Genomic DNA, 24,670 nt, shown 5'->3' on the forward strand with positions numbered 1-24,670 from the left:
TACCAGACCATCTTATTTGTCTCTTGAGAAACCTATATGCGGGTCAAGAAATAACAGTGAGAACTGGACATGGAACCACTGATTGGTTCAAAATTGGGAAAGGAGTCCGGCAAGGCTGTATACTGTCGCCCTGCCTGTTTAACTTATATGCAGAGCACATCATGAGAAAGGCAGGGCTAGATGAATCAAAAGTTGGAAGACTGCCAGGAGAAATATCAACAACCTAAGATATGCAGATGATACCACTCTAATAGCAGAAAGTGAAGAGGAACTAAAGAACCTCTTGTTGCGAGTGAAGAATGAGAGTGCAAAAGTTGGGTTGAAACTAAACATTAAGAAAACCAAGATCATGGCATCTGGCCCTCTCAATTCCTGGCAAATAGATGGGGAAGAAATGGAGGTAGTGACAGATTTTATTTTCCTGGGCTCCAAGATCACTGCAGATGGGGACTGTAGCCAAGAAATTAAAAGACGCTTGCTCCTGGGGAGGAAAGCCAAGGCAAATCTAGACAGCACACTAAAAAGCAGAGACATCACCCTGTCAACAAAAGTGCGTATAGTCAAGGCTATGGTCTTCCCAGTTGCAATGTATGGCAGTGAAAGTTGGACCATAAGAAAGGCTGAGCGCCAAAGAATTGAAGCCTTTGAACTATGGTGCTGGAGAAGACTCCTGCGAGTTCCTTGGACTGCAAGGCAATCAAACCGGTCAGTCCTAGAGGAGATCAACCCTGACTGCTCTTTAGAAGGCCAGATCCTGAAGCTAAAACTCAAATACTTTGACCACCTAATGAGAAGTTACACTCACTGGAGAAGAGCCTAATGCTGGGAAAGATTGAGGGCAATAGAAGAAGGGGACGACAGAGAACGAGGTGGCTGGATGGAGTCACTGAAGCAGTAGGCGTGAGCTTAAATGGACTCCAGAAGATGGTAGAGGACAGGAAGGCCTGGAGGAACGTTGTCCATGGGATCGCGATGGGTCGGACACGACTTCGCAACTAACAACAACAACATGTACCCTTCGACTTGGCCGACGTACTCCTCCCAGTCTTCCGGGTGTCTTGGGTCGAATTCTCTCACCGTGCCGACTTGAGCCATTCTTGCTTCCCGTCCGCAATTCTGTACCGCTGGGCTGAAGACTCGTTGTGCTGCTGATGGCTTTTTGAATTTCCCGCTCCGCGCGTTTCCTGCTCACACGTCCTTTTCTCCGCTGTTCTGCCGCAATCCCACCCTCGTCGCCACTGTTGTGTTCGGTCGGGCGACAGACGACATGGAGACACAGAGTCAGACACAACTTCATGGGTCAGACACAACTTCACAACTAACAGCAACAATTCTGTCATAACCTGAGTTGGATAAACTTAAAAAAAAATGATTGGCATCACAGAGGGTAATAAAGCACATGTAGCATTTTTCTTAGGATGTGCTTTTTTCTTTCTTTTCCTGTCCTGTCCTTTTTTGCAGGATTTCCAAACTTCTCTATGTTATATTCTGAAGAAAATTGGTTGATCTGCTTGTGTAACTATCTGTCTTTATACAATACATATCAATAAAATCCTCTGGAAATATTGGCTCCCATTATTTTAATATTATATTACTCTGTTGTGTTATTTAACTCACTATATTGCTGTTTCAGTCAGTACAGCTGCCTCATCAGTCTTGCATTACTGCAAAGTTCTGATAGACCATTGGTACAGCACTATTGGTACAGCACTATTGTAACAGTTCTACTGTATATGGAAGCTCGAGCACAATTGTTGACACATGAGACTTACTGGAGGCCAGATGGGGGAGGTTTACCTGTCTATAACAGTCAGTACCAGTGGCTTTGATCCATTTGCCAAGCATCACTTGACATAACGTGTGCCAGAGCAGAATAGATTTTCTACACTTTGTAGCTGTTGCATGCTATTGGCTTAAGAGAGAAAACACTGTATCAACAATTCCACAGCTAGGGATAACTGAGGCTTCTTTGACTCATGGACTGGAGATGAGATAATAGGAACATCACAGAATATGGTAGGGTAAAAAACTGTTTCTAGGGTTTGTATTGTATTGTTGTCCGTTGCAAATGGGTGAGCCCATAAAGAGAGCAAAATCTCACACTGATAAGTTTATTTCTGATAGAGTTAAAACTGGGAAATTTAAAAAGTGCAACGTTAAACAATGTGGTAGAATGCTATGAGCTTGATATAAAAGGCTGAAGATGCTGAATTTGGCTTTAATGTACAAGGTATTCTCAAAATAACCAGTGTTAAAAAAATAGTTTTTGCCCAATAGCATCTGGGAGATTTAAAAAATTAGTTTTCCAGTAGAAAAAAAGTACGTTTAGTCAGACAATTATCATGGAAGAAAAAAGAAAAGCAAGTAATAATAAAGCTGTAGGTTCTTGCAAAAGCAATCTGAATATGCTCTCACCAAATGAATGGGGAGTAATTACTATCGATTCACTTTCAGGTTAATACATAGCCCCAAAGTCAGTTATCCTTAACAATTCAGTTCTTTAAATTTACAATATAATTTTTCAGTTAAAAATGTGTGTGTACAGTATGTGTGTGTGTATACATATACATATACATATACATATACATATACATATACATATACATATACATATACATATACATATACATATACATATACATACATACATATATATATATATATATGTGTGTGTGTGTGTGTGTGTGTGTGTGTGTGTGAATATATAAAGAAATAATTATTAGCGTAAATAATATTCAGAAATAGATGACATTCGGCAATGCTTGCATATATTGTAAATAAAATCTGTGCAACCATATGGATAATTTTCACTGTGAACATGTAAAAAGTTTTAACTATTCAGAAACATTTAAGATAGAAAAAAATGAAAAATTAAGAAATGAAATGGATTGATTCTTCCATTGCTGCTTCCATCTTTAACCATGATAACTCATAACAGAGAGCTATGTCACTACTCAAGGAGATGATTAGTCAAAGTAAAATAGGGGAAAGATAAATGCTTCGTAAGAAATTAATGCCTTCCTTTCCCTAATAATGAGCAAGTGCATTCTTTTTTCATTTTTCTGGAATAAAGATTTGACTATTCTCTGATTAAAACAAGAGTGAAATGCACCTCTTTTTGATTTAGATGGGCTTGATTCTGGAAGTACTGCTCCTTATTAATTCACCAAATTTCATGTTGGATTTTCTTCATCAGTAATCATCTACACAATGTACATCCACTTGAAGTGTCAGTTTCAATGTTTTTAGACAGAATAAAGGCTTTAAGCTTTATATGTGATTTGAAGCAGCTTGCAAACCTAAATAATTGTTTAGGTCTAAACTACACATAATTGAGAATAGATGTCGACATACTTGTTGCTTAACCAGGCAAGCAGATTCTTGTTCGCCATATTTATCAGTTTTATAAAACATTTTGTAGATTGAAAGCAAAAGGTGTGACCCAGTGTTGAAAAGTCCAAAGTGCTAAAAAGATGAAACGTTGAAAGATGTTAAATGTTTCTTAGAGAAAATATTCACTATTCGCTGAGCTAAATAGGAGCTAAAGAATCATTTTATTAAAAACATTTGTGTGAACATACTTTTTAAAATTTTTGCAGTCACTGAGAGTAGTCCTACCTACTTCCTATGTTTATTCCACAGGCAGATATGTATTTTGCTCAATTTATGAACTTGAGTTTGGCATGCTTGCATCTGCTTTATTCAAGTTAAAATTATCCATGGTAATTGCTTGAACTTATAGGGCTTATAAAAGGCTAGAAAAAAGATAGCTGAGGTTTTAAAATTTTACTTCTGGTTCAGCTATTCAATCCCCATCAAAAACTGGTAGACTCTGCTCCCTAACTTTCCCTAACCCTGAGGAAGCCATTTTCAGACAACTTATTTCAATTGTTAATATGCTGGAAAAACTCATTCCTTCTCTTCTGCAGTTTGAGTAGGAGAGCCGTTAATTCCTGGATTTGTATGAAGTGCCACACTCCAGTGGAGCTCAAGCAAATCGCCATCCTCTGAAGAGCAGGAAAATAATGACACCAGATTACAACAATTTTTGTCAAAAGGCAATACTTTAATTTTCAAAACTTTCTACACAAAGTGCAATTTCTTTTGTGATTTTTTTTAAAATTTCATGTTACTGAGGAAGAATTGCAATGAGACTTCCTCCTTATGAGGTTTCTGTGATTGAAGAGATTCTAAAATGAACACAGAAACAGAGGGGCTGCAAAGTCAGAGACTCCCAGTTAAAGGGACTGGACAAAAAACCCACCGAAGAAAATAAAACCAACCAGGTATAAATAGATTTTTTTCCCCCACACTCAATTCTCAAATATGGCATGGAAGCCTTGTTCTAGGCTAATATGCACAAAGAGCCAATTTTGTTGAAATTTAATAACTTCTCTCTGGGAAGAATAGATATTTCCTCTTTTTTCTTCGAAACCATTTGTAAATAATTAAAAGGAAGAGACAAAATATTCTCTAAAGATAGCTTCATCTTCAGTTGCCATAGTAACCAGCCTTTCCTAGGCTAAGCCAGTTTTTTTTTGTTTTTTGCTTCTGTTGTGAAATAAAACACAAGGAAAAAGAATCCAGATTTTGAAGGAAGAGTAGGATGTGGTTGATGACATGAAGGCGTTTCTGCTGTCATGTGTTCAAATGATATACAATATAATGCAAACTACTTGGGACTTCTATTGTCATGAATAAGCAGTAGCACCTTTAAAAATATAAATAAATATTACCTGCAACTAAGGCCAGCATACATTCTATACTTCACAAATGAAAATATTTTTTTTCAATTTAGTTCTATTCATTTCCTGCATTTGTAATTCAAGATATCTGCCACATAGGCACACACTAAGAAGGCAATCTTGTTTACATCTCTTTGTGAGTAAGGAAAAGTTTGCTTTAAATCTAGACATCTGGCTAAGCATCTTTGGATCACAAACAGAATCATCTTGCAACTTCCTGATGGAAACAACCCCCTACTACTAAAAGTTTAAAGTAAGTTTTTAAGGTGTCTGCAAAAGGAAAACATAGACACACACACACACACAAAGGAGATGAGTCAAGAATTTGCTCAGTTTGATTCAAGCCAAGAAATTAAAAGATGCTTGCTCCTGGGGAAATCAAGATAGCACACGAAAAAGCAGAGACATCACCCTGTCAACAAAAGTGCGTATAGTCAAGGCTATGGCCTTCCCATTTGCAATGTATGGCAGTGAAAGTTGGACCATAAGAAAGGCTGAGCGCCAAAGAATTGAGGCCTTTGAACTATGGTGCTGGAGAAGACTCCTGCGAGTCCCTTGGACTGCAAGGCGATCAAACTGGTCAGTCCTAGAGGAGATCAACCCTGACTGCTCTTTAGAAGGCCAGATCCTGAAGTTGAAACTCAAATACTTTGGCCACCTAATGAGAAGGAAGGACTCACTGGAGAAGAGCCTAATGCTGGAAAAGGTTGAGGGCAAGAGAAGAATGGGATGACAGAGAAGGAGGTGACTGGATGGAGTCACTGAAGCAGTAGGTGTGAGCTTAAATGGACTTTGGAAGATGGTAGAGGACAGGAAGGCCTGGAGAAATGTTGTCCATGGGATCGCGATGGGTCGGACACGACTTCACAGCTAACAACAACAACAACATAAGAAAAATGCTTCTTGAAATATGTGTTAGTATGAAACTGGCCAGAATGCTGAAGCATTTTGAAGGGAGTAGTTTTGTGACACAGATGAAGAAGTGTTTTGTTGTTGTGATGAGATTACAATATCCTATCCATAAATCACAGAGAAACTATGGCCCAGAATACTAGATGGTCATCAGGAGGAATTAGTTTAGATGCTTGGTCACATGTAGAGCTCAGTGCCTAAAGTGTGGCAAGTATCCTCTCCCTTCTCCAAGTTACACTGAAGATGTGGTCCCCATATTACAGAAGAGTTGTCTACAATGAGAAACGCTACTGTATATGTGACAGTTTCATATAAATTGGAAGCCAGGATTCAATGTGTTGTTAGCACTTTCATGTTAATAATTATTCATGATTTTCTATATGATTAAGACCAGTTGTGAACTTACATGCATTCTCTGAAGAAATTTGGTATTAAGGTATGAATTGATATGTAGAATTATATCCCTGAAGATGAATTGACCCCTGGTATCAGCTAAGTGCTTCTCTAATTTCTTATGTGATATGACTGATGCTAAGGTAGTTGTTGGGTGATCAGATCTTGGAATGCCACTGAGTAATTTTACACATAACTTTGCTCAGCTAATAATATCCTAATAGTAAATTACTTCATTCTGTAAATTGCATCAGATTATAGTGCATCTATGGCCAGACCCATGCTTATCCCCACCTTCTCATTGTTAGAAATATAATTTTATATTAACACCATCAGATGTTACTATTCTTTAATTGTTCTTTTTTAATGTAATCTAACCTAGAACTTTAGCAGAAAGATAATTTTGTGTTCTTAAATATAATCTGCCTAAAATTGTAAGACAATGTTTTCTCAAGCATGAATGTTGGAAATCCATCAACCCAACTCTGTAAGTGAATGAAAATTAAATTTGATAAAATATACATAAGATTGGACTCTGTAGTGATAGACATTTCAAAGCTATCATATTGTCTGGAGGTCACTTTTAGGGGTCTATAAATAACATATTACATAAAATTATATCTTGTCCAGTCAAAATGAAAATTGCAGTATAAACCTGATGCAGAGACAAAATAGTGGTCAGGGAGGAGTTGTGGTCCCTCTTCTCTTCTGAAAACCTTCAGAGTTTTGGTCACCTCCAATCCTACACAAGCTCCCAGTTACTTTTCATAAGTATCTTCCCATTTTTTAAGGCTACATTTGTCCAAATCACAGACTGTGCAAACACTTTCTATACATGTAAGTTTTCTTTTTGGTCTCTCGACTCTTCAAGTACACTTAAGCACAAATTCAATGTCAAACATTCAGCTCACATCATGACAATCTGGAACAATGCTGGCAACACATACAAATGAGAAAGTTATATTAGTTATATAACTCACATTCCCTACATTTGAGCAGACAGGATCCAACCAGAACATGAAATTCCTATCTACCTATTGGAAAAGATTTACACAGCTCTTTTGGCTGGCAGACTGAAGCTACAGTGCCTTGGCTGGTTTCTGCATTGCAGCTAAAGTTATCATTTAACTGCTTTGCCATAACTGCAAATAGTCACAGTATTATGATAAACAGAAATAACTGGGTGTGCAGATGGAGTAGTGACAAAGCTCACTTCAGTTTTTTTTTACTATGCATTGATATGGATGGCTTCCTTGTCCTTTCAAAAAACATTTAAGAGGTCTGCTTTTTTGCCTATCATTTCTGCTCCATAAAGAACAAGCAGATAGCATGCTACAAGCTAATGTGCCTGCGTGCACGCACGCACAGATGCACACACAAAACATTTAAAATTAGGACTATTATTGCTTTATAAATGAAGACCTTGATCCTTCTCTGAAGCAGTCAGGAACTCCTTCCTTCTTTCCTGCATTAGTCACTCTTCATTTCAGTTTTGTACTCTCTAAAAACATACACACATTACTTTTCAAGAGATGCATTCATCATGATTTTGTCTCCTGTCCATTGCAAAATATTTGGTATTCATTGACTCATTATACTGAAAACAAAGCAGCCATCTCATGTACACATCAGCATTGCCATATCTTCTAAAATTCTCTGCTATAGTCCTTAATGTTGAAAGGCTCTTGATGCTGAGCCCAAATGTGTAAAGGTAGGTTATTAAATTAGCTGTAACTGACTCAATTTTTCAGGAAAATGATATACTTCAGTTTCAGGGAGAAATTTTCCTCTCTCCCCCCTCCCCCACCATTACAATCTTGGAATATGTATTCAGCCTTTCATGGAAGATGAGCAAGTTTCAAGGAAGGGAGATCTCCTATTAACATTTTTCCCCCAGAGCACTTTAAATCACTTTCCAACTTTCAGCCAATCCTTGCCTGGTTCTGTCCTTAAGGGTAATTCAATCTACAGCAATAAACTACTGAAATAGAAATATTTTCATGCTGTGGAAAATCTTCAACTGCTTATTTCTATATATCATAGCCCATTCCAAGTCATTTAAGTTACCAGATTTTTTTTTGGTCAATCACAAAATAATTTGGGAATTGTACCTATAACTGTTCCATTCTTGTCTTGGAATGGAAAACGATAATATTTTCAGAAGCCAGGCTTTCTGCTTGATGGCTTGGCTAATAATGTAAAACATTATGATAAAAAGGTATCTTGAAAGTGACTGAGTTGCTGAAAATGTGGTTTATAACAGGGAAAGTAGTTTATTTTGAGAATGATCCCATATGCCATATAACTGAGCAAGTTTCAGCTATACAGTCTTCTGCCTTTAGCACTCCATCCTCCATGTACAGCCATGCATACACATGCTCACTTAAGGCCAAATAACACATGACATGAAATAGATAGTTTGCTGTTATTTTAAAAGAGAAAATAGCAGCTGGATCATAACTGGGAGAACAGTATTTTCTCCAGTGCCACCCTATTAATGAAACTATTGCTTGGCTTAAAAGAGAAGCTCCCATTGTTGCTAATTTCAAATAACAGCTCCCACAAGTGTAAAATGGAATTTTTGTCAGGAATGTAGTGCAAAAGTCACTACCCTTCTCCCCTCCCCTAAATCTAGTAATGGTTTTGACAGAGAATTCTGGATTTTTTTTTCTCCTTTTATGTTATAGTTCCAATCTTGCTTCTTCCATTCTAGCAATTATCTATAATTTCAAAAGGGGACATGCAGTGTCAAATCATGACATGCAGCTTGGTCCTGATTATCAGTAAAAATGTGCTAATCAATTGCTTTGCATTCTTAGAATGGCTGGAGGCATCTCATCTGACACTATTTAAGGGACACTAAGGAACACCACCTTAACTTAGCTAAGGTGGCCAGGAAAGGCATTATTGTGTTCTTTTCTTACGGAAATATAGAAATGGTTCTAGAAGGATCAAAATAACAGGCCTATGTTGGATACAAAGAGCTTCTTACACTTCTTCCTCATTCTCTAGCTTTTTTCTCTTTCAATATATTTGTAAAAAATAGGATATCTTTCTTTAGAGATGGTTTTTGCACCTCTGGGCTTCTAAAATAGATTTTTTCACAAATATTGAATAGTAAACAAAATAAACTACAAATTCCAATCCCTAAGCAGTACAAAGTGGTTTTTCCCCACGTAGCTTTCTTTCTAAATTCTCCCCCAAACAAACAAACAAACAAACAAAGCACAATCAATGAAAATCAGAGCACCGAGTATTTTGCCACGTGGCTTCTGCTTTTGTCTCCTGGTTCTTCCCATTACCCTCTGGCAACTAAAATTTCCCAAGGGTATCAGATTGGGGAAGGCCATCTAGAGGTTTTAATTCTACACAGCCAACACAGACTTTTCTATTGGGTGTGTTCACATTTAAGGAGTCTGAGAGTTTCACTGATGCTACCTGAGGAGTTTAACAAAGCTGAACTTCAGATGCTGTTGCACCCCTTCAAAGTATCTCCAAGAGTATCTTCATATAACTAGCTCCCCACCCTCCCACCAAGATGTGGATCATAGTTTTTACTACCACCACCATCACCACCCCACAAAACACAACATGAATTATGCAATTTTGCTTGAAAGAGATACCCAAGCCCTAAAAATCTGGCTGGATTCTTCATTTCATTTTAAAGTTATTTTCCCCAAGACCCTGCCCTTTTCATAGTTAGCACTTTCTAAAAGTCCTAAGCTCTCTGTAAAAAAAATAAATAAATCATTCTATATATCTGTACATATATATTTGTATATGCAGAGGGCTAAATAGCTGCACCCAGCCAGCTAGTTATTTGGTTGGAGTGTCTTCTTCACCCTCTTAACTTTGTCCCACAGTCACCTTTGCAGAAGTAGTGATCCCCTGCAAATGTGGGATGTTCTCATATTGCTATCACTCTCTCAAGTCTCTGAGGTATGGTACAAAAATCTTGTTTTCCACACATACACACAAGCGGACACACATACACACGTGCACACATACAGACATACATATTTATATTTTGTGTGGTTGCTTTTTTCCCTTTTCACAGTCCTTTCACTGGGAACTGCTGTTAGGAAGTGGCAGCCAGAACAATCCTCTTTCACATTTCACTCTTCCTCCCTGCTGCAGGGAGACTCATCTATGTCTCTTGCTGACTCTGGTCCCCAGCTGTAGCTCAGAAGGAACTGGGGGACTGTGGTCTGGAGTCCCAATTTTGTCTAAGCCCTCTGGTACATCGCCCTCTCTTGGAGAAGGGCTGTTCTTGCAGAAGTCTGTCACCCAAGATGGCATAGATAAAAAACCCCTTGGGTCAACTGAGTAGAACTGCTTGGCTTCATTTGCTGCAGAACTCCGTGAAGAAGAGTTGGTATGGAGACTGCTGGTGCTGTTGCACTTCTTCACAAGTGCCAGAGCTTGAGATGGAGGAGGAGGTGAAAAGAGAGAAGTCAAAGAGAAACTGCTGAGGGTCTCTGACTGCTCACTGCTGTTACCTCCTCCCCTTAGGCTGCTCCCTATCCCTTCTTCATCAGAAGGGTCCATGGAATCATGATAAGTACAACCTGGGCTAGTGCTTCCTCCACTGCTGTGGCTCCGCTGGTGCCTCCTGATGTTCTGGAGAGTGAAGATGCCACGACCCCTTATGCTTTGCCTTCGAGAGACAGGGGAAAGTGGGACCACCAAAGCTTTTTGAGTGGCTGTTGGCACTGGGCATAATACTACTGGGAGATCTAAGGTGCACTGGGGTGAGTCACTAAGGTTTAAACTGTCTTCTAGTGTGGTCTGCAAGCTGCCATCTGAGCTATTGCTCCTGCCATCATCAAGGGAAGTGTCACTCTCCGTGGTCTGCAAGGCCAAGAAATAACAAACAAACAAAATCACTTTTCATATTCAGTACAAGGAACAGGGCATCAGTTCCAATGTTATACATCAAGTAACAAAAGCAGATGGTTGTTCCTTGCCTCCACTTTTATCTGGCAGCACTAACCATTAATATGAGGACATTAATATGAGGACACAGTTCTGATTCTTAGCTGTCTTAGCTGTCAATCAGCAATATCAGCTGAGAACAACAGTGTGTTAACATCATTGCAAGGAAATCTGGTTGACTAAAACATTTGTGTGGTGTCTCTAATCACACCCAATATTAGCCATAAATAGACTGATCTTCCATCAGTCTGTCTTGAAATTTTCAGACATTTTCATATATAAGGTCCACTCACGCTCTCATTGTAGATTTAATAGCCAGGCCTACTGGTTATTTGAATACATAGGTTTAATTAGAAGGCTTCCAATTTTATATAGGACTCATCCAATTTTTAACCTGGACTGTATAATTTGGTATACCTCTGAAATTTGTTTTAAATGGAGAATACAAAGTCTATCTATTTTTCCTCCTGAAGCATTTTCCTCATGTCTATGTATGGGTCAACCTTAGTGGACGTAGTTAGAACAATTAATCAGTGGAACAACCTGCCTCCAGAAGCTGTGTATATCCCAACACTGGAAGTTTCTAAGAAGAGACTGGACAGCGATTTGTCTGAAATGGTATAGGGTTTCCTGCCTGAGCGGGGGGTTGGACTAGATGACCTCCAAGGTACCTTCCTCCTCCTCCTCTTCCTCCTCCTCCCCCTCCTCCCCCACCATTGTTGTTGTTGTTGTTGCTGCTGCTGCTGCTGCTGTTGTTATTATTATTATTATTATTGAGACAAAGTCATTATGGGAAGACTTACCTGGTGAATAAGTGACGAGTTTACATTGGGAGATTGCAGTGAGGCCCAGGAAGCTTGCAGAGAGATTTTAGGAAGGTTCTCTGGACAAGATACTTTCTCCTGATCTGATAGTTTAGCAGAAACAGCTGGGAGAAAAAAGTCTGCTTGAGCTGGCAATAGAGAATCGGGTGCATCTGGACAGTAGAAAACAAGGGGGATTTGGTAAAATCAGGAGAAAGACATAAAAAAGAAGAAATTGATTTTCTACTTTCCAGTTTTCTTATCGGGCAGAAATCTAAAAAGTCAATTTAAGTTGTATTTAATGCGGAAACCAAGAAAATCAAACTACTTGCAATCATACCTCTTGCTCCTTCTCTTTCTTTGGCAGCTAGCTTAGGAAGCACTAATTTATTTTGCTCTTAGTTGGCACATCTTAGCAAGGAATAACCAGCAGCATCCAGCTCTATTGGCTAACATGTTTTCTGTTCCCTGAATAATTTTCCCTAAGAGAACACAGTTAATAATTTGAGTGTGGCCTTTAGTATTAGACAAATCAGCACTTGCCAGCCAAGCAGAATGAGGGATTTTGGCAATGTTTCAGGCTTTTCTTACATACATCAGGATTGCACATTGAAATCCTTTTGGTTTTAAAATGTAAAGTAATTCTAGTTACCTTTTCATGAGGCTTAAAAGTTGTTCTAGTCACTATGTCTCACAATAATTCATAGTGTTATTGTAAGAGGCAGGAGCTACCTAGGCTGCTCTCGTGTTTTTTGAAAAACTATGGAAAAATAAACAAATTAACACTCGAATGATCAAAAGGGTGAGTTTAGGCATTGAGTTAAGAGGACCTTTAAAACACAGATGAACATATGGGAATGAAAACATGAGCCTTTCAAATTTACAAAATTATGAAGTTAATTCTTGCCTTTTAGAATACAGTTTCCTTGATTACAGATAACATATCAATATTGCAGAGTTTCCAATTCAGTGTCTTTCAGATATGTCTCCTAGCTACTGTCTCTGATGAAAATATTGGACACATTGGAATACACCCAATTGAAAAAAGGCTGAGGTATTGTGTTAAATGATGTATATATGTATATAGCACCATTTTCTATTCCTAGATCAGTGAGTGAAAAAAAAAACTTTGGAAAACATCAATTTCTTCATAACTATGTTGTTTACAATTAATGCATTTTTCATGCCTATACCTGAATACATCCCATTAACATGAAACAGCTCTTCAAAAAGTATCTCTGTTGGATACCGTATTAGTTGATACCATGTCAGCTATGTGGCATTGCCTACCTTCGTTGGTCTCATTATTTAGCCAAGACTGAGCTCGACTGAAAGGGATTTTTTCCATTTCATACTGGTAGCTTTCTGGAGGCAGAGAAGGTCCTGTATTTGTTAAAGGGAAGAGACATTCTTCCAAGCCTGTATTCCTTGTAGAATTAGAGCTGTCTTCACCATCCTAGTCAAAATAAAGATATTGTCTCATGAAGCTTCGTAAAAAGAAAACACAATTATTTAAATAAGAGGAAACTTTGCAAGGTTAAAAAATGTGCCCAGATATCTATCTGATACACTGTCAGAGGGCATCAGCAATATTGGTCATTCCCCAAGGGCATTTAACCATGATATGAATTGTGGCCTGTTAAATTCTTCATTCTGTTCCCTCTCCATGGTATTGTTTTCATTTTAGCCATTCTGTGGCAGTACAATCAGATGACTACCCAGAACCTCTTGAATACTTCAATCTTACACAAGTATGTTACTGGGGCTTTTGGTACTCTTCTCTGTCACTTTTTTCCCCCCTTTTGGGAAGAAGAAGCAGGCAGAGAAGGCAACTCTATAGGTAGCTTCTTATGGCCTGCTAAACAACTGATTGTTTGGCTCTGTGAATAGCCTAATAAAGCCAGAAAGATGTTCCCATTTTACTGAGCTTCCATGTCATTCCACAGATCAATTATTTGATGAGCTTCAGGAATTACCAGGACTGATTGGCAGATGGATTCCCAAGAGAATTGTAAAACAGAGATGCCAACAGAGAATGTAATCAATTGCTTTTTTAACATGCCAAAACAGTATCTATAGAGGAGGATAAGGATCAGCAGTCAGAACAAACTTTTATGTTATGCAGGTTAATTTTCAGCTAGCTCATGGAGGATTGATAACACTTTAACTGAGCTATGAGGAAAGATGCTAGATGTGTATCAAAGCTTTATTGGAGCTCTTTGCTTTATACATTTCAGTAACTGACTTCCCTTATTGAAAAAGTTCTGGTGGAAAATGAAAATGTTCCATATGCACATATGGACTTCATGTTTCATGAAGAAATCTGTATCAGGAATAATATGATGAAACAAGTGCCCCGCTTGTTCTATGTGAGCTTAGGCAATGCAGTTTTCTTTACTAATATTAAGTGTTAATACTCTCTCGAAAGCTCTATAGTTTTAAGATTCCAATTTTTGCACACCTGTGTGAAATGGACCCATTCTATGCAGCCATCAATCTCAGTTCACTCCAATAAAACAAGATAAACCAAAAGTGTGGCCCCAGTGATCAAGTTTCACACACTTGATACAGAGCATAATAAATTAATTCAGAGCATTTAAGAAAAAGTCCTATAGAATTTTGTCATCCACCCACCGACCACTTCCTTGACCCTGAAAAAATGGATTCTTTTAAAGGAAGGTAGTCCTTATATATAAATAATTTACCTTTTCCTTAGGGCTTGGCTGGTCAATGTTGGAACTATCTCCATCATCTCCTAGCAGGATAGAAGACTTATCAGAATTGAGTGATAAGGCCTCCATTTCAGCCAGCTGGATCTATAGTAAGGAGGGTGGATGGGTTTCAGGAAAGAAACTGTCAAATAACACTCTTAACAGTCGCATCACTTTAGAAAAGAGATTGGAGACAAGGAAAAAGGTCATACTTGACATTTACAGAACCTTAACTCAATTTTACATATCATGAAAGATTCTTAGGGTGAGATGAAGATAAACAAAAATAAAATACACTTTTTGTGCATCTATGATGGACCATGTCATCTGAAGAATTCTCCATTTCATCTTCTTTGGAAGGAAAATAGAAAGCCTTTCAGTCTCATCAAGGAGTGGCTCCATAATATATAATGTAAATTCAGTGTAACTGAGTCTACATTAAGAGACTGAGAAATCTCTGAGAAGGATTCCTAGAGGATAGTCTAGGGATCATTGAGAAAAGAACCACCTTGTCTTGGATAACAGAGTTTATTTCCATCAACAGGCAGTTTGTGGCTATAGTGAAGCTTTCATTTCAACAGTAGTAATCATGCAATTCATATGAAAATCATATAGCTATATGTCTTTACTTTATTATTTTTCACTTACGTTTTTCCTCTTGAGCTTAATTTGAATTTACTAATTTACTAGTTAGTACTATTTACTAATACAAATTACTTATTTCCAACTTACTGAAAAAAATCATTCTTTTCCTTGTTATTATTCAACTTCTGTTTTCCTTTTCTATTTAAACAACATTCTATATTATAATATTCCTTATTTTCACTTCTCTAACTCAAATTGCTGGGTTTTAATTTGCTTCCTAAAACAAATCATCCCCCAACACCATCTCTCCATCTTCTTTAAATGTCATCCCTTGATGAAGGGATGAAGATATTTTTCCCCTTTTCATTTTATTGGGTTACCTTTTCTCTTATTTTTCCTTTTACCCAGATTACTATTCTCCACTTTAAATATTTTTTTCACTTAAGTCTCTAAGGAACTTTTGAAACTATTTTGGTATTTGCTCTTTCTTGGTATTATTTTATCTCTAGTATTATGACCTAATTTGAAAAGTCTTTCAATAAAGTTCTGCCTTCCTGAATTTGTGCAGAATATTTTGCAGGTGTAAACAGTAGCAAAAAAGTGATATGGAGAGCTGATGGCTTTGGACAGGATCTGTAACAGAATCAATGGCAGTGGCAAATATTAGGACTCCTTCAGACGACAGTTCGTTTGGAATTAATGGAAGATATGGCTGAAGTAGATTTCCAAAATGGTAATCCACTATCATGATGTAATCTGTCACAAGGATATAATGATGACTATCTTCACAGCGCTAAAACCACACTATTTCCACAGAGGCTAACTGCTGAATTACTACTGTTTAGAGCACCGTGGACACAATCCAGTGCCTAGTCATGTTAGCTTAAATGCCTTCAAGATCAACAGGATTTTACATACCGTATATACTTGAGTATAAGCCGACTCGAGTATAAGCCGAGACCCCCAATTTCACCCCCAAAAACTGGAAAAAGTTGGTGACTCGAGTATAAGCCGATCCGCCGTTCTGCAAGCCTCCGCCGCCGGCGGAGGCTGGATCCGCTCTCTGCAAGCCTCTGCCGCCAGCAGAGGCTCGATCCGCCATTTTGCAAGCCTGAATACACAGGAATACCCTGTGTGGCCACGGCTCTCGGGGAAGCCCTGGCTGTCCGCTTCCTCGCTCCACACTGCCATTCGGGGCCCGCGCGTTCCCCGGGCAAATCGCGGCGCCCAGCAGGCGAGGAAACACGCCCGCTCCAGTCGCCCCCCCTTCCCTCAGGAGACGCGAAGCAAGTGACCGCCCGGAGCTTACCGAGGACTTGCTTCGGTGCTTCCAGGATCGCGCGCACCTCTCCCAAGCCGCCGCCGTCCGGAGACCTGCCCAAGTTTGGGGAGGTTTGGGGAGGTGTGCGCGCACCTCCCCAAACCTACCCAAACGTCGGCAGGTCTCCGGACCTCCGTGCCCTGCCTGCCTGCTTCTTTCCGCTGCGGAAAGAAGCAGACCTCCGCGCTCTGCTTGCCTGCTTCTTTCCGCTGCGGAAAGAAGCAGACCTCCGCGCACTGCTTGCCTGCTTCTTTCCGCTGCGGAAAGAAGCAGACCTCCGCGCTCTGCTTGCCTGCTTCTTTCCACTGCGGAAAGAAGCAGACCTCCGTGCCCTGCCTGCCTGCTTCTTTCCGCTGCGGAACGAAGCAGCCTGAACGAAGCAGGCTGCTTCTTTCCGCAGCGGAAAGAAGCAGCCTGCCTGCTTCTTTCCGCTGCGGAACGAAGCAGCCTGCCTGCTTCTTTCCGCTGCGGAACGAAGCAGCCTGAACGAAGCAGGCTGCTTCTTTCCGCTGCGGAAAGAAGCAGCCTTCTTTCCGCAGCGGAAAGAAGCAGCCTGCCTGCTTCTTTCCGCTGCGGAACGAAGCAGCCTGAACGAAGCAGGCTGCTTCTTTCCGCTGCGGAAAGAAGCAGCCTTCTTTCCGCAGCGGAAAGAAGCAGCCTGCCTGCTTCTTTCCGCTGCGGAACGAAGCAGCCTGAACGAAGCAGGCTGCTTCTTTCCGCTGCGGAAAGAAGCAGCCTTCTTTCCGCAGTGGAAAGAAGCAGCCTGCTTCGTTCAGGCTGCTTCGTTCTGCAGCGGAAAGAAGCAGGCAGGCTGCTTCTTTCCGCTGCGGAAAGAAGGCTGCTTCTTTCCGCAGCGGAAAGAAGCAGCCTGCTTCGTTCAGGCTGCTTCGTTCCGCAGCGGAAAGAAGCAGGCAGGCTGCTTCGTTCCGCAGCGGAAAGAAGCAGGCAGGCTGCTTCTTTCCCCTGCGGAAAGAAGGCTGCTTCTTTCCGCAGTGGAAAGAAGCAGCCTGCTTCGTTCAGGCTGCTTCGTTCCGCAGCGGAAAGAAGCAGGCAGGCTGCTTCGTTCCGCAGCGGAAAGAAGCAGGCAGGCTGCTTCGTTCCGCTGCGGAAAGAAGGCTGCTTCTTTCCGCAGTGGAAAGAAGCAGCCTGCTTCGTTCAGGCTGCTTTGTTCCGCAGCGGAAAGAAGCAGGCAGGCTGCTTCTTTCCGCTGCGGAAAGAAGGCTGCTTCTTTCCGCAGCGGAAAGAAGCAGCCTGCTTCGTTCAGGCTGCTTCGTTCCGCAACGGAAAGAAGCAGGCAGGCTGCTTCGTTCCGCAGCGGAAAGAAGCAGGCAGGCAGGGCACGGAGGTCCGGAGACCTGCCGACGTTTGGGGAGGTTTGCGCGCGCACCTCCCCAAACTTCGTCAGGTCTCCGGACGGCGGTGGCTTGGGAGAGGTGCGCGCGATCCCGGAAGCACCAAAGCCTCGGCCGCGCACAAGTCCTCGGTAAGTTTTTTTTGTTGACTGGAGTATAAGCCGAAGTGGAATTTTTCAGCCCAAAAAGTGGGCTGAAAAATTCGGCTTATACTCAAGTATATACGGTACTTCTTAGTGTGCTGTATTGTGTCCAAGGATGCATAATATGGAATTTTTTTACCAAACACAGCCACCACTAATCATCTACACACTTAACAAAGAAAAGAAAACCAGCATCACATTACATCAAAACACAGCACAACTACCAGCCACAATATCTGTACATATTATACAAACACAAACTTTGTATGAATGACACGTCTAACTAATTTAGTAAACTATCATATGCCTAACTGAAGTTCACATGAAAACATGCTTAATTATTCCATTGTTACTTTGTAAGACATGAACTTCTTTTCCATTGAATACCAGGACAAAAAGAACACCCTAATAAACTATAAAATAAAATACCATGCTCAAATCTACAAGCCTCTATTATATATTAATAGATCATGTGAAGACAATTAGCCATTTTGTATATTTTTTTATTTTTTATTTTTTAATTTTTAATTCCATTTATATCCCGCCCTTCTCCGAAGACTCAGGGCGGCTTACAAGCTTAGCAGTAGCCTTCATTCTATGTATATGCCTGCTTATTAGGGCTTTCACACAACCCCCCCAAGCGGCATTTGAAGTCTAAATAAATTATTAAAAAAAGGTTTTCTGACACCAATACTCTATTAAAATTAGAATAATACCAAGGAGAATAAAATATTATATAGTGAGAATATCTATAGACTGCCTACAATACAGGATACTTAAATGTGTTAAAATATATTAAAAGTCTAATTTGTGCAAAACAGAATGCATAATTTCTATTGTGGTCAAGCTGTTTTACCTTTGTATCTGTTTTTAGATGAAAAGTTAATAGAATTAAACTAAGTTATTTTCTTCTCAACTTATGTTTAAACATGTGGATAAACTGAACATTTTGGTAATCAAGATCTGTGTACCACCTGCGAGCAACTAATATTAAGAAGTGATTTTCTAAAGCAAAATGTAGTTAGAAATATTGTAACTTGTTTTTAAATATGTTCTTAAAATCAAGATTAATTTTTGCTTTGATCTTCTTGAATTATTAACACAAGTATATCACAAGTAAGGAAAGAGAATTGTATAGTTGCTGACATTGGCAGATTTTGCTCTATGAGCCTTTAAAATTTAGAGTGATTACTTTTTTCTATAATTCTTATACAGATTCAGATTTACAATCATTACAAATATTTTGTGATATATAACCACTGAGTCCTTCTCACAAGCTAGCAATGCAGCTACAAATATTGACTGAAAATAATTACTGGGCCAAATCGTATGAGAAATGTTAAATAACATAAAGAGGATTGTTTTTAAAAAAATAAATAAATTTATCAATTAAACCTGAAAGATGCTGTTGTTTCAACAAATCAAAAAAATGAAATACTCACTGCTTGGACATAAATTACTTAAAAAATCCCACTGCAATGAGATAATCTGAGTTATTTCAACAAGGGTTGCATGGATGACCACCATAGTTAAATATATCCTTGATCACTATCCCATATAAATGGTTTACAATCATTATATTATCCTACTTATTGTTTGACAATGCCTATGGAAAATTGATTGGAAACTATGTACTGCAGGGAATGAATTATTTTGCTTGTGGGCTTTACAGATGTGAGGGAGTCTAACCCATTTAAAAGAAGGTACTCCAAAATGAAACCAGAACAATGTAACAATAAAGCTATATTGTTGCCAAGAAATCTATATGGCTATAAATAAAATATTTAGATAGGCTTGAGGGACAGATGATAAATCTCGCATATCAGAAGGCACTCTTTCAGTTATTGGGGAAGAATGTCAAACTTTCACTGTGTATGATAAACATGGATGGACCAGATCCAAAAGGACATTTGGTTATTATTGAAGATGGATTTCTTGTTTAGAAGGACTCATCATTAGAACCTGTCATGTGAGATGCATAAATACAAAACAAAAGTGAAATTATCGAAGTGGAAATAAAGTGTACTAAGCAGGATATTTTAGGAATAGATGAATTTTGGTGAATCAAATTAAATGATTATTTCTATTCAGGGCATGAGACTTTACTAAGAATGGAGCAGCAAATGGTTTTGCTACAGTATGTGACAGAATAATATGTTAGAACTAGTGGATATGCAGTGAACATCAAAGTTATACAAATGTATGCACCTGCCACACATACGACAGTGAAACATATTGAGGGATTCTGTAATCAGCACTAAATCCAACATCAAAAGATGACCCAGTATTACTAATTGGTGATGGAATGAAAAAGTTGGAGAAACAAAGAAATCTGAATTTACAGGAAAGTTTGGACTGCATAAACACAGTAATGAAAGAGATAGGTGAATCAAGTTTGGGAAGAGAATTATTTACTACTAACTCCGGCTTCACAGACTCTCTTTTACAGTTAAATCACATCAAAGCAGTAATAGGAAACAGAAGAGGGGGAAATGAAATCCAGTCAGTCAGAATACTTCCAGGTACAATCTATGGAACATAACTTGGAAAGATTTAACAATAAAGGGGTTAAATTTGCAAAATTAAAAAAGACTAGGCATACCAGTAAGATTCCACTTGGAGTCAAAATATAAGACCAATGTGAAGACAGGTTTAATATGACTAACTTAAGTCAAAGAAAACAGAGAATGACTGAAAGACATAAAAGACACATGAAAATTTAATAGGAAAAATATTAGTTTGGGTAATATTGCAAGAAAACAATCAAACTCAGAGAGCACCAAGGACCTCTAGTAGGAAAAAAAAAAGTCAAAAGGGTCAACCAGCTTTCCATACAAGTGATTATTATAGCAAGTAACAATACAACAATAACAGCAACAAAAACTCGTGAAAGTAAAAAACAAAGGAAACAAAGAAGAAAGGATGGCTTCTGTAAACATGAAGGATGTACAACAACCAACTACAGAGTCAAGTACGAAATAATAGGGACTCAAGAATGTCAACATAGAATGGAAATGGTAAGAAAATGATAATTAGGAGATGCTTTTAAGAAGGCCAAAGTAACCATAGGAAAATGTACAATTTAGGTAGGACTACTCAAGATTAATCCTGGAACTAATGGAGACAAATAAGGTTAAAGGAAGATTGACAGATACATATTGAAATATTTTCTAAAAAGGCATAATAGGAGAGGAAATTTGTAGAGAGAGGATATATTCCAAAACTGACTCTGCTGGAAAGTAAATTACAAAAGGTGAAGAGACAAGTGCTAAGTGCTACATCCACAAATATACAATAAGCCGGTGAGGCCTAGATCTGTGTGTATACTGATTTGAAAGAAGAATGATGTAAGAGGGTGTGTAAATTACTTAATGCATTAATTCCTTGTGAAAGCAATATCTACTAATGTTCTTATAAACAGAACCAAACACGGAGAGCAAAATGTTAAATGAATAGGCAGGTTTCAGGCAAGGCAGAAAGGCAAGAGATCTTAATATAAGATGGATAATGGAGTGAACAAGAGGAAGTCTTATCTTTGATTTATTGACTATAGAAGGCCTCGTGTAGATTATGCCTGGATATGTGTTTATTAAAAGCATAGATAGATAGTGTGCTAAAGAATTAAGGAGTTTAATTCGAGGGAAGAATACAGTGATACATTTAGACAAGTTCATGAAAGCTAAGTATATTTATATGATCAGAATACATTATAAGAGCAAAATAATTAAGTCAATTAGCTTTCCAGCAGCAATGTATAGTTTTGAAATTGGGTTACCCAGACAGAATAGAAGAAACAAAACAGATGCTTTTGAACACTAGATTTGGAGAGTAACTGAGGGTTTCAATCCATCCTGAATCTAATCAAGACTGACTATTCCCTTGAGGTGATATTCAGATCATCACTTGGATGAGATAGGAGTAGATGATGATCTAGAAATAACTGTATTTGTCAAGTAGACAAGGGAAGACAATGGAAAAGATGGAAGAACAGGCTCAAAGATTTTATAGAAATATTCCTGAAAGAACTACAAGGTAGATAAGCTAAAAAAAACAGCCATGCAGTTGCCAGGAATCCAGCCCCATACAGAAGCACTTAATTCACATTTATAATTTATAAATGCATTGTGTATGAGTCATTTATAATGCATTTTGCATATTTAAGAAATACTTCTTATACTTTTCTTACATGATAAGATGCAAATTGTTACAAAAAAGGCATTGATGGAATGTGAGCTAGAGTCTCACATTCTTCCAATCACAAGGATGAGTTGGATACTAAGGAATAATTTTATATCTTTTTTCCAGTAATCATGAGAGCGGCGAGGTAGTTCAGTGGTTAAGTTGCGGGCTTATCAGCTGGAAAGCTGGCAGCCCAGGTTCAACACAAGGGTGCCATGTGATGTGATGAGCTCCTGTCCTAGCTACAGCTCCTGTCAACCTAGCAGTTTGAAAACATTCAAATGTGAGTGGATAAATAGGAAGGTAACAGTGCTCTGTGATGTCATGCTGGCCACATGACCATGGAAATGTCTTTGGACAGTGCTAGCTCAATGGTCTTAAAATGGAGATGAGCACTGCCCCTTATAGAAGGCAATGACTAGCAGAATAAAATCTACAGGGGACCCTTTACCTTTACCCTTATCTTTCCAGTATCATGGCAGATAAGCTATAAAAGTGGGCCAATGAGATGCAATGCATTGGACAGATATATTGCTGGTATGAAGAGTTTCTTGGATTAAATACTTTTTATCTTGGCAAACTTCTTTTTGACAGTATAGTAATTTATATAATATTTGGGCTATATAAATTAATGAAAGAGATTCAGCACACTGATACTTCGGGAAGGGCTGAGGTCCTGAATTCTTTTGAAAGACTTGGATACAGTGGTGGGATTCAGCTGGTTTGCACCACTTCGGCAGAACCGGTAGCTAATTTTTTGTTGTCCAGGCCCAGAATGGACTTTTGGAAGTGGCATTTACACAGAGAACCAGTTGTTCACATATTTGAATCCCACCACTGTTGGATGGTAGTTTTGAAGGTCATTCCAGTTGCTGTCTGTACTTGTGTATGCACAGTCACTTTGCTGGTGATTCCAATGGAAGTATCATCTATGTATGCAAATAATTGTGGCAGCCATGAAAGTCTTTTAAAGAAAGTGGCTTTCTTAATGCATTGAGTGTGATGCTTTGCTCACTTAGCATTGTGAAGCTGTAAAGGAAGGAATTGTAGTGGGAGATGGGGGAAAACTGTTAATTGTATACTTACAATTGAATAAACATGATATTGCCAGCCTCCATGATACTTAGACCAAGATATAAACTTCCCTAGCTTTACTATTAGCCAAGTATCTACAGTATTAATGAGATTCTTGTGAACATTCAACTGGACTTCTCTGCCCTCTGAAATCTATGCAACTAAAACTTTCACAATAATTTCAAAGAATGTCAATGAATGATTCTATTAGCTAAGATATGCAAAAATGTTTGATTCAGACTATCTAAGCTGTAGTTCCTTACAACCATCACTCAGTAAGAAATCTCTTTACTTCCATTTCCTGCACCTTCCACTAGCAATTTAATTAAAAAGAGGATCCAAAGGTTCAAAACTAAGACAAAATAAAATGGTAGTCAGCATTTTAAAAACTTAAAGTGATTTTACCTTAAACTCTACTGTTTTAGAGTACTTCTTAGATACCAGAAAACAAGAGTTCTACTCAAAACTAAGCATGTCATTTAAAAGTACTCTGCAATCCTTGAAAACCATGGAACAATGCACTGTGTTCCTTTTACAAATCAGTGAACAATATACAAAACAGAATACTGTATTATCTATAGAGCTAATGCTATATCTCATCTTTTATAATGATGAAAGGGTTTTTTTTCCAGCTATCCTTATCAATCTAGATGTCTTTCCACTCAGCCTTCGGCTAACACAAATAGGCCTTTCCTCCTTTGAACTAGATGCCTTCAGGAAAGCATGTTAATGGCAAAATGTATATCAAAATTATCTATAACTAGGAGACAATCCCAAGAAGACCTTGTGCTTAGTGTGCATGTGTGTGTTCTGAAATGCATGGGATGTCCCCTCCCGTATCCTCGCACGCAGGTTACCTCTTGCTTGTCATGGTTACACTTCTCGCACATGACCGGCGAGGAGTAATGATGGAAGACGGAGCCCGATAGGTTATCGATGATCATTAACTCCCCGTCGAAGGAGTCTTTAATTATTAAAGACACACTGTCCAGCCATAAGTTCTCCTAGGGGACAAGAAAGGGGGGAGGATGGGAAACATTATTTTAAGAATTCCATGTTTTTGCTTGTTTTAGTGTTCTTTTGCATAATGTAGCTGTCTTCTGCCACTTTCACTCATACTGGTTAATTCTGTAGCAAATTGTCACATCTGAGTGTACATTCCTACAGAATATGAGTAAATGAGGCAGAATATGGCCCTATACAAGGATGTAAAATGAAGGGGCTCAGATGGATATTGGGCAGAGAAGCACCACTGAAATTTGCTATAGAACCTTTACAGGTGTTCCTCCAGTTACTCTGCAAAATAATTTTGCTGTATTTCCACTATTGTACCTTAGGCCTGCCTCATGGTATCTTTTTAAATTTTATTTTTCAACTTCTTATAAAATCCATATTTCATTCTATTCAGCACTAATTGGTGTTCTAATTTCTGACTTGATGAAAATTTGAACTCCTACCCTAGAACTGACTCTTTGCCAGTCACAGGATGTTTATTTTTTTCCCCTATCATAACTCTC

At 38.7% G+C, this 24,670-nt stretch overlaps 1 protein-coding gene across 1 annotated transcript in view; it reads right to left on the reverse strand.

The window, feature by feature from the left end:
- Window positions 1-10,193: 10,193 nt before the first annotated feature.
- The window catches only part of CACNA1I (calcium voltage-gated channel subunit alpha1 I), a gene marked incomplete at both ends in the record, with an annotated part of 359,559 nt that continues 345,082 nt past the window's right edge, over window positions 10,194-24,670 (reverse strand). Inside the window, 5 exons of the mRNA XM_081330234.1 lie at window positions 10,194-10,901; window positions 11,789-11,961; window positions 13,079-13,244; window positions 14,494-14,604; window positions 24,011-24,157. Coding sequence (XP_081186360.1) covers window positions 10,194-10,901; window positions 11,789-11,961; window positions 13,079-13,244; window positions 14,494-14,604; window positions 24,011-24,157 — 1,305 coding nt within the window. The remainder of the gene's footprint in view (window positions 10,902-11,788; window positions 11,962-13,078; window positions 13,245-14,493; window positions 14,605-24,010; window positions 24,158-24,670) is intronic.

This window comes from Vipera berus (genome assembly GCF_964194415.1).
Source record: "Vipera berus genome assembly, chromosome: 6".
In the NCBI taxonomy this organism is placed as follows: Eukaryota; Metazoa; Chordata; class Lepidosauria; order Squamata; family Viperidae; genus Vipera; species Vipera berus.